This window comes from Sinocyclocheilus grahami, unplaced genomic scaffold (assembly GCF_001515645.1).
Source record: "Sinocyclocheilus grahami isolate Dianchi unplaced genomic scaffold, SAMN03320097.WGS_v1.1 scaffold459.1, whole genome shotgun sequence".
Lineage (NCBI taxonomy): Eukaryota > Metazoa > Chordata > Actinopteri > Cypriniformes > Cyprinidae > Sinocyclocheilus > Sinocyclocheilus grahami.
Genome location: NW_015505638.1, coordinates 1,074,455 through 1,085,063, shown reverse-complemented (window position 1 = coordinate 1,085,063; position 10,609 = coordinate 1,074,455). Strand labels below are relative to the sequence as shown.

Below are 10,609 nucleotides of genomic sequence, written 5' to 3'. Positions count from 1 at the left end.
CTTCGTCATGCCTAGAGCTGATCTGTGCTGGTTGCTGAGGGAATACTTCAACTTAGTGCTGTGGATCGCCGGCCCATTTTATGGAGGACTGTTTACTGATCCTGGGAGAGTAACATTAGACTAAAATGCTGGCTGTTCTGACTCACGTAAGTACGTTTTCTTTTATCATTTGCCACTGATGATTCAAACGCGAGTTTTGGGCAGTGTGGAGTAGCACTTGTTGTTTGTCATTGCTCTGATCACAAATGCAGACATGGTTTTATGTTTGCGCGGCACGATGCAATGCAACGCAATGCGTAAAAAGACCGTATAAGTCATTATAATCAGTAATTATGTCCCCACTGGATGCAACAAATGCCTCGTTTATAATGGGTTTTAATGTTTTTGTCTCATCGCTCTGGCTGGACAGGACATCACAGTATGTGAGGGGCGTAACATTTCCGTCTCACGCTTGAGGTATTCGGCCAATCACAACTCACTGGATAGCTGGCCAATCACAGCACACCTCGCTTTTTCAGACAGGTGAGCTTTGTAAAAATCAATGCGTATCAAAAAGGTGGGGCATAGAGGAGAAACAATAATGTACAGTATGTGGAAAATAATGTTTTTTTTTTACTTTAAACCGCATAAACACATTTCATTACACCAAATACACAAAATAATGTTCTTTTTAGCAGTATCATATGACCCCTTTAAGGGTCCATTGTTTTTCTTATAGAAAAATCTCCTGGGAGTTATTCATGGAAGAAGCTCTCTTCACAGAACATTCTGCTAGTCTGACCACACTCTCCAGCCCCTTTGGTGACTTGGCTGTGTCCTAATAAATTGGAACAAGCTCAGAGTGTAGCCTATAAATGAGTTCTCTCTCTAGTAATGTGCGGTGCACACCTTAACAAAATGCTTTTTGCTTCCCTGGGGCCAGACGTACAGCACACAGAGAGAGGAGGGGTGATCATTCGTTTCAAAGAAGAAAAGTGTCCACTAAACATTAAATACAATTCATGAGGAAGGCCTATTCAGATACATATTTTAATGCAGGCGTTTTCAATTAGTTTAATACCAAAGACCCCGTATAATGAAGGGATCCTTATCCTTTTTAAGATTAATTTTTGGCAAACCCAGGACTCAAATTCAGAGTACCCAAAGCACAATGGCACTATATGTCTGCCTGCTGCCCACGAGGCTATCGGTGCCAACAGGGATCCCTATCCTAATATAAAGCCATTTAATATATATTAAAACCAACATATTTGTTTAGAACGGTTTTGGACTGTTTTTGCTTGGAAACATGTGCTTAATCTGTGCATATTTCTCTCCTGACTCAGACCAGACAAATTTTTCACCGGAGAAGGCAATATTATGGATGGAGGTATTTTTGCATTTAGTACAATCACAGCTTTTCACCTCACAAGACTTTGATGAACTGGAGTCGTGTGGATTACTTATGGATTATTGTGATGTTTTTATCAGCTGTTTGAACTCTCATTCTGACGGCACCCATTTACTGCAGAGGATTCATTGGTGAGCAAATGATGTAATGCTAAAATTCTCCAAACCTGTTCCGATGAAGAAACGCACTATTCTACAGCTTGGTAAATGCAGTTGTATATATATTCAGATGTTTACATTTTCAATATTATTGATAAGCAAAATAGGCAAAATAATCAATTTTATTTAAAAAAAAACATTCATAATATATTTTTGCATTTTCAAAAAATGTATTAATGTATCTAAATGTATTGGTGTTGACAAAATGGTGTTGTCATTTTTTGAGAAAGTGATCTGCAGCATCAGAAACAGTGAAAGATGTCTCTAGTAATGGGAAATAATGGGTCACACCAAGGGTGTTGGAACACAACAAACTAAACGCTGAGAGATCAATATCAATGGTGGCACTGACTGTAATGTGAGAGGGCATAGTGAAGACATTGGTATCACTCTAAAAAAAACCTGCTTGTTCCAGACTTCGTGTCTCAGACGGTTTACCCGCACGGTTGCCGTTATGGATGAAAGCTTTTATCAAAGGGCCCATGGGCTCCGAGGTTCACGCTGAATGTCTACACGGAAATCAATACCACAGTATCTCAGGTGGCAGACCGCTGGACTTTGACTGCGCGTTCTGTCAGGGAGATCATTCATCATATGGGGTGATGGAGACCCTCAAGACCTTTTTTTTCACTCGCTGCCTTTCATTCTTATTGTCAGAGGGATCATGTGAAATTAATATCTCTACAGTTGTCCATGTGGGTTCATGGGCCGGGTCTGCACCATTCCATCAACTGCAATATTTTCTGAAAGTAAAAGCAGAGCTGACAGAGTTATACCTGTTTTAGCCAAGCAAATGCCTTACAGAACCAGATTTTGGACTATCAGCACAAAATCTCATCCACTTTGTGGCTTGTTCTGGCCAATAACTGTCCAATTAGCCTGGAAGTTTTAAGGGCCTAGGAGTACCTGTACATGGATCTTCATTTTCTCAAATAAACGAGAAGACATTCTCCTGCAACAATAACTATAATATGTAAATTCCCACTATAGAGAAGACTGAGTCACATTTGAGCTAGAATTGGAGACTTGTTGCTGGACAGCACTATCCAGCAAGGCATTCTGCCTGTGGTCACTGCTCCAAAGCTTCTGGACATCCTATCCCCAGCACTGACAACAAGATCACATCAACCTGACAGCACCTCCTACAGGGGGCCAGACATCTCTCGACTGTAACCCAGTGTTATCAGGGCTGATTGACAGCTCACACTCACACTAGCGTTGAGGAGACACCTCAGTGCATTGTTATGCAGTATTTCTGCTGAGAGGCTTCTGAATTAATGTGAATGGTTTTAAGAAGCAATGCTTGATGTCCTTTTTTGTATGTTCATTTGCAGTTAGACAGTGGAGGTGGCTAATGCACATCAGGGTTATTATAGTAAACTAAAACTAAATTCATTAAAAATAAAAAAATTCAACATTTTTGTTACTTGGAATAAAATAAACGTTAACTGAAATAACACACACACACGTATCGAGTACATGTACAGTAAATTAACATACTTTCCAGAAGGCCATCAATTAACTAAACATTTTTTTTATTGGTCTTATGAAGTATTCTAATTTGTTGAGATTGGAATTGGTGGGTTTTTGTTAAATGTGAGCCAAAATCATCAATTAAAAGAACCTAAGACTTAAACTACTTCAGTCTGTGTGCACTGAATTTATTTAATACACGAGTTTCACAATTAGAGTTGAATTACTGAAATAAATGAACTTTTCCATGACATTCTAATTTATTGAGATGCACCTGTATATAATTTCATCTAGTTACCAAGGCAACATCTCTCATTTTTTGATTGGTTTTAAAATAACTAAACTAAATAAACTAAAACTAATAAATACAAATTAATAAAAATATATAGACCTACAAAAACACAAAACATAGTTAATAAAACCATGAAATAAAATCTAATTCAAAATTTCAACCAAAAACCTACACTATTATATCAATGATATTAAAATAACACTAATTTTTCCTTTTCTCAACGTAATGAAATTCCCACTAGTGTAACTTCAACTACATTTACGTATCACGTATTGTGATCACGTATTTTGGTGGCAATGAAATTTTAACATTTTTTATTTATTTTTTGTCTCGCTATGGCTAATTTCATTGCTAGCATTTAATGTATTCATAAATAAATTTGGCTTGAAAATGAAATTCACTTTCTCTTTTCTAAAGGCAAAATTTTATTCATCTTATTGTGAATGAGTAATCCATGCACGTTTTCACTTTGTAATTTTTAATTAAAATGTCAAAACTTGATATTCCAGTTTTCTCTGGTGACATATGCAAGACTTCTCCAATCATTTCATCCACCTAAACCCTGAATCTTTCTTACAATTGACTGCAACCTTGCATTCATATCGCCCTCAGTACAATCGGATTGGATGAATTGAACCAAGTACCTGCCGTTCATTTTTTTCTTTTCAATAATCTGTTACTCTCGGTACATCACAATACGGAAGAAGAGAGTCATCTCTACTGCTGTTACACAATGACTTTAATATGCATAAGTAAATAAAAAATTTCTAGTGTTTGCATAATTTGAGAAGATTACAGTTTGAAAATGAATTGGATATTACCGGAAATTAGATACAATATATTTATGTTTTATAGTATGTGTATTAATTTTAAATTAAAAAAGATTTTATTGTGGATTTCATAGTTTACGATTGACAGTGTGGGTCTGGCAAAAGGGTAAAACTGATGTTACGTCACTATTCTTATCTCATTTCCCTGTGAACCTGTAAGCACCCGCCGATCTTCACCTCATGACTCTTCTCCTCGACTGTAACACCTTCAAACCCTGATTAATTGACTTGTCAGCAGAGTATTTTTATCCTGTTCTCCTGTTGGCTATGGATCCACAGTCCTTCCCAGTGTCCTCTGGTGTCCTACCGAGCACTGGGTGATGCTTTGGGCCAATCAAGCCCTTCTGTCACCTAGCGGCACCATTGGAGCACCTGACTGGAGGACAGGAGTGATGGAACTTCCTGTCCTGACTGTTTGACTTGGAGCCCGAGGCTATATTAATGTTCCCCCACAGTGTGCAAAGGAACCTACAGCATGTTAAATCTGTGTGTCATTGGGAATGTAAATTTGGAATGACACTGTAGCCGGCTGCAAATTAGTACAGCTTTACTCAGAGGAAGTTCTGAAGAACCTTGCGGCAACAATACAGCTTCAATTTCACACAGTGGGGTTTAGTGAATGGTGTGGCTTGACAAACTGCACATTTACGGTTATTTACTTTGCAGATCTTTTCACCAAAGGTACATAAATATAAATGCACTGCAGGCTGACACAACCAACATGGCACTGCATAGTTAATAAAGGTATAAAGATACAGATAAAGCCCTATCCGAATTCAGAGTGGCACTTGAAATTAATACAACAAACACAGCCATAAAATTCTCTGTTATGTAACAAGTCAGTAGAGGTTTAGCCTGTAAAAGTAAAACAAATATTTTCAATAAATTAGGATTTGGTTTGAAGGCATTGTTGCTTTGCAAGCATTTGAAGTTCCCTCTGAGACTATGTACCATAATTAAGTTTGTGAGAGGTCTATTCCGCCGCACGGCAAGTTAAACTCAATTTGCCATTCTGATTGTTACCTAAACCCTCTGTGGGGTTTAGGAACAAAAACTGTAGATGATATTTGACTATTTAATTATTCCGTTTTATTAAATACACCAAACTGCCACCACATACAAGATTCAAAGTCGATGTTTCGTACTTGAAAGCAATCAAAATATGTTTCATAAGCAGTCAAGCCACTGGGAGTGTAACTAGGCTTGATGATTGGTATTAGGCCTGTGGGACTGGTATTAAATATTTAAAAGAACGTCTCACAAACACACATACTTAAAAAGCTTCGGTTTCAGCTGTAATAGGATTAACTCGAGATATCTGCTGTAAATATCGTTCATAACTTTGCTCCCAGATGACAGTCAACTGAAGTCAATAGTCCAGCAAAGCAATATATTATACAATCTTGTTTGGATGCCAAAGTTCTTGAAACAGTATTTTCTTTTGTCTTTCTGAAGAGAGAAAGTTATGCAGGTTTGGAACACCATGAAGGTGAGTAAAATGACTTTCCATTTTTGAATTTCCATTTTTGGGCGAACTATCCCTTTAGCCTTTCTGTTTAATATGAACTCGGCACCTTCTGACAGACTCTGTTCTGTGCTGACAAAGAGACCTGGCCCTGTCTGTTGGCATTTGTCCAATCATAGGGATGTATTCCTGAGGGAGATATGCGACAGGGCCTGGCCTTTTTTGGGTCACCATAACAATCATTCCAGCACTTCAGCGTGGAGACTTCAAATGTTAGTCTGAGCCATTTGGTTCACCGATTCAACAGATTTATGGGATGTATGTTTTGTCTATTTTTGCTTGAGTGTATCATGTTTACTTTGTGGAGAGAACTCTCGTCCTGCCCTCTCTTTTTTTTCACACCAGTGACCAGACTCCAATGGAGCACAGTGCAGAATCCACTCACCTCTCACTGTTACAAATAAACCACAGAGTGCAACCTACAAAGGACTGCAGAAAAACACAGAAGTATGGTGCCTGCAATGTTAAAGGTATATATTGTATATTGTACCTTGAATGCTTTGTATAAAAATGCTGTCAAATATAAATTCTATATAAATTCTATTTTTTATGATTTACAAAATATAACATTTGTGTCTAACAAGTTATATAATGCCATGTCTGAAAAGGTTTTTGTAGTGGCTTCCTTTTGGTATATAGCCATCTCCGTGTGGAAAAGTAAAATTGACGCTGCTCCAAAGCCTGTTTGATCAAGACTAGTGTTTATTGTAACAAAGGCATACATACTTGAAAATAAAACAAAACTGTGACATGAAAGATAGTTGATCTGCAGGTCAAAAAACTGTCTCCCTTCCCTCCCCCATTGCCACATCACATAAAATAATACATACAAACATTCAATTGGCACAGAATATAGAAAAGACATTATACAACAACATTAACACCTTTATGGCTCCTACATCCCGGCCCTTCAATTGACAATATTAAGGCAATTACATATACCTATATTAAGGAGCCATAAAAAGTTCATAGTACAGGTGCATCTCAAAGTTCATTTATTTCAGTAATTCAACTCAAATTGTGAAACTCGTGTATTAAATAAATTCAATGCACACAGACTGAAGTAGTTTAAGTCTTTGGTTCTTTTAATTGTTAACATGCTTGGATACAGCACTCTGTGAACAGCCAGCTTCTTTGGCAATGAATGTTTGTGGCTTACCCTCCTTGTGAAGGGTGTCAATGATTGTCTTCTATTGACAGCTGTCAGATCAGCAGTCTTCCCCGTGATTGTGTAGCCTAGTGAACCAAACTGAGAGACCATTTTGAAGGCTCAGGAAACCTTTGCAGGTGTTTTGAGTTGATTAGCTGATTGGCATGTCACCATATTCTAATTTGTTGAGATAGTGAATTGGTGGGTTTTTGTTAAATGTGAGCCAAAATCATCACAATTAAAAGAACCAAAGATTTAAACTACTTCAGTCTGTGTGCATTGAATTTATTTAATACACGAGTTTCACAATTTGAGTTGAATTACTGAAATAAATGAACTTATCCACGACATTCTAATTTATTGAGATGCACCTGTACAATGTCCCCTTAAAGGGCTAGTTCACCCAAAAATGAAAATTCTGTCATTAATTACTCACCCTCATGTTGTTCCAAACCCGTAAGACCTCTGTTCATCTTCGGAACACAAATTAAGATGTTTTTGATGCATTCTGACAGCTCTCTGACCCTCCCATAGACAGCAAGGGTACTACCACGATCAACGTCCAGAAACGTAGCAAGGAGATCGGTAAAATAAACCATGTGACATCAGGCGTTCAGCCGTAATATTACGAAGCTAGGAGAATACTTTTTGTGCACAAAAGAAAAGAAAATAACGACTTTATTCAACAATTCGTCTCCCCCGCGTCACCCTAGTGCCATTTTGGAGAGTATCCACTGAACGCAAACAGCGTATGTTGTTCTATGTCAGCCACACAATCTCTCTTTTGAGCATCCTGTCAACCTGAGAAGCAAGGACGGCAGCCGTCAACTCGAGCCTAGGGATAGTTACAGGCTTTAATGGGGCAACTCTGGCATTGCCCAATACAAAGGCAACATGAACAGCATCACTGATGTTAGTAAGTCACAAATAGCTAGCTATACCATACCCTGCCTCGCTAGCATCACTAAAGTGATGTAGCTGGGCTGCTTGTATTTTTCCATAATTTGATGGTTTGAAACATCTGTGAATGCTTAGGTTGTTTAGTTTGTCCAAACCCTCAAGCCATTTCTCCCAGTGTTTCATTAACCCATCTGGAATCTTATTATCCCAGCCACAGTTGACTTGGCAGAGTTCCTGTTGTATTCTCTTTGCAGGGAGAATCAATGGGGCAAGAAACCCAATCGGATCATAGATAGAGTTCACAGTGGAAAGAATAGTCCTCCTGGTGGGCTGTTGCTCCTTTAAGTTAATCTTAAAGGGGTCATATGATGCTTTTTAAAGCTCATTATTTTGTGTATTTGATGTAACAGAATATGTTGACATGCTTTAATGTTCAAAAAACACTTTATTTTTCAAATACTGTACATTATTGTAGGTCCTCTATGCCCCTCCTCTCTCAAACGCTTCGTTTTCTACAAAGTCCCTCCTTCCGACAAGCGCAGTCTGCTCTGATTGGCCAGCTGACCCAGTGCATTGTGATTGGCTGAACTCCGCAAGCACTCGTTGGAAATGTAACGCCCCTTACCATAAATCGCGAGCTTCATCTTTCAAAATAAATGTAAAGACAGAACCCGAAAGGGGAACAGAGTCGCGTGACAGACACAGTGATGAAGCTGGTATGTGTCTGCAGTACACAAGCCATGGTTAAGACAGCTGACTCCACTGTGATGTGACCCTCTCTCTCTCTCTCTCTCGCTAGCGCACACACACACGATGCACAAAACTCCACATATGAACAGTCAATAGCAAATACTTATACTAATAATAAAACAGTAGCTGATTCAGAAGCGCCAGATTGCCATCGCAAAGTCAGAATTACCTCATCTCCTAGGTTCACGAAACGGTCGTCCATAAAATGCATTGCTGTTCTGTTGTAAGTAATCTTAAAGATTCCTAAATGCATCTACTTTCGGAAGGCCAAATAAAGTGCTTTTGTTTTCGCCTAGAAACACACAGCGTCTCCCTGACATGGCTGCTTCAACACTAACTGCGGTTAATGAAACCACGCCTTCTTTCTTTGCGTGCACATTTGGGCGGCATTATGCAAATATTTCCACATAGTGAGGTAGATATGTGATCCAACTCCTTAACTTCTTTGGCTTTCTCCTCATCTGGAATAGAAGCTAAAACAGAATGACTGTTACTCGTCCATTTTGTTAGTCTGACTCCACCCATGGCACAGACAGCTCTTAAATCTTGAATTAGGGAAATGGCCGCATCCTCATCGGGTAAGGAAGTAAAGCAGTCATCAACATAGAAATTCCTTCGAATGTTATTAAGAACCTGCTTACAGACTCTACCCTCATTGCCCTCTGCTGTTTTCTTGAGTGCATAATTCGCACAACTAGGTGAAGAGACAGCACCAAAGAGGTGCACCAACATCCGATGCTCTGCCAAAGGTTGACTGATGTCACTTTTAAGCCTCCACAAGAATCGCAAGAAGTCAACATCCTTGTGTGCAACTTTAACCTGATGAAACATTCCTTCGATATCTGCCATGACTGCCACAGGTTTCTGACGGAATCGAAGGATAACTCCAAGCAGGCTGTTTGAAAGGTCAGGACCCTGGAGAAGCTCATAATCATAATTCAGCTGGCTTACGAGAAGCTCATCCAAACTGGAAATTTAAATTCTGTTGCAGAACACCTTTAGTCGTTCATTTTTACGTATAGATGGGTTTCTGCCCAATGGGCCATTAATAAGCCATCCTTATTGTGTCAAGACTGCATAGGGTCCATCTCCCTGACTATTAATGACCCTCCATGGCTCTATACTGTAAGCTTTGGCGCATTAACTCCTATCAACAGATCGACTTCCACATCAATGGTGTTCAAACAGACCTCATTAAGATACGGCCAGTGCCGAATATCCTCTTCAGTAGGAATGTTCTCTTTGCCAACTGGTATACGAGCTTGAGTGAAAACCTCCGGGAGGGACAAGAAGTTATTGCTATTAAGGTTGCTCAATTCTAACCAATCTAATTTATATGTACATATTGGTCTCTCTTGCCCCATTGTCCTGAGTAAAACTTCTGTTCTCCTTCCTCTCACATGTAACCTTTCCATTAGGTTTTCTGTGCAGAACGTAGCAGAGCTTCTGGGATCAAGAAAGGCATAGGTTTGCATTAAGTTACTTCCATTGCAAGCCTTGACCTTTACTGGTACAATTGCAAGTTTGTAGTCGAAGGAACCGACCTGCTCTGTTGACACCATAGCCATTGTAATAGGGTTACCGTTGTCCTTTAGAATAGCCTCATTGCCATCCTTCCTATTCTGGGAAATGTGTTGCTCTTTAGGGGGCATGTTTTCAACATGGAGAATCGTTGGATGCCTTTTGTGACAAATCTTGCAAGCCAGACGTTTCCAACATACTTTGCTCATGTGTCCTTTTAGAAGACATGCAAAGCATAGTTCTTTACCCTTTAGGAAATCCACCCTCTTTTAATGAGATTTTAAAGCTATCTGACGACATGATTCCAATGCATGATTACCAAAACAGAACAAACAGGGGGATTGTAATGCAACATTTGTAGTCTCTGCACTCTTTGATTCTTTCGTACTGGATATCAGTGAGGATACAGAAGTAGCAAAGCTTTTCTTACTGCCAGATTTCAGGGGACAAAATTCAGTCTTTACCTTAATGCTCTTTGTTGTAGAAGTAAGTTCTTGAATATTGCCAATGATAGGATCTTGCAGTATTTTTGCCTGCCTTTCAATGAAAGCAACCACACCCTGGAATTTAGCTCTACTGTGTGTTCTTTCTAGAATGTCACATGCAGTATTTCTCCACTT

At 39.1% G+C, this 10,609-nt stretch overlaps 1 protein-coding gene across 1 annotated transcript in view; it reads right to left on the bottom strand.

Annotated features, from left to right (window-relative positions):
* The window catches only part of LOC107552801 (diacylglycerol O-acyltransferase 1-like), an 81,090-nt gene extending 70,970 nt beyond the window's left edge, over positions 1-10,120 (bottom strand). Inside the window, exons 1-3 of the mRNA XM_016234795.1 lie at positions 9,869-10,120; positions 9,659-9,742; positions 9,199-9,383 (exon numbers count right to left, since the gene is read on the bottom strand). Coding sequence (XP_016090281.1) covers positions 9,199-9,383; positions 9,659-9,742; positions 9,869-10,120 — 521 coding nt within the window. The remainder of the gene's footprint in view (positions 1-9,198; positions 9,384-9,658; positions 9,743-9,868) is intronic.
* Between the last annotated feature and the right edge of the window lie 489 nt (positions 10,121-10,609).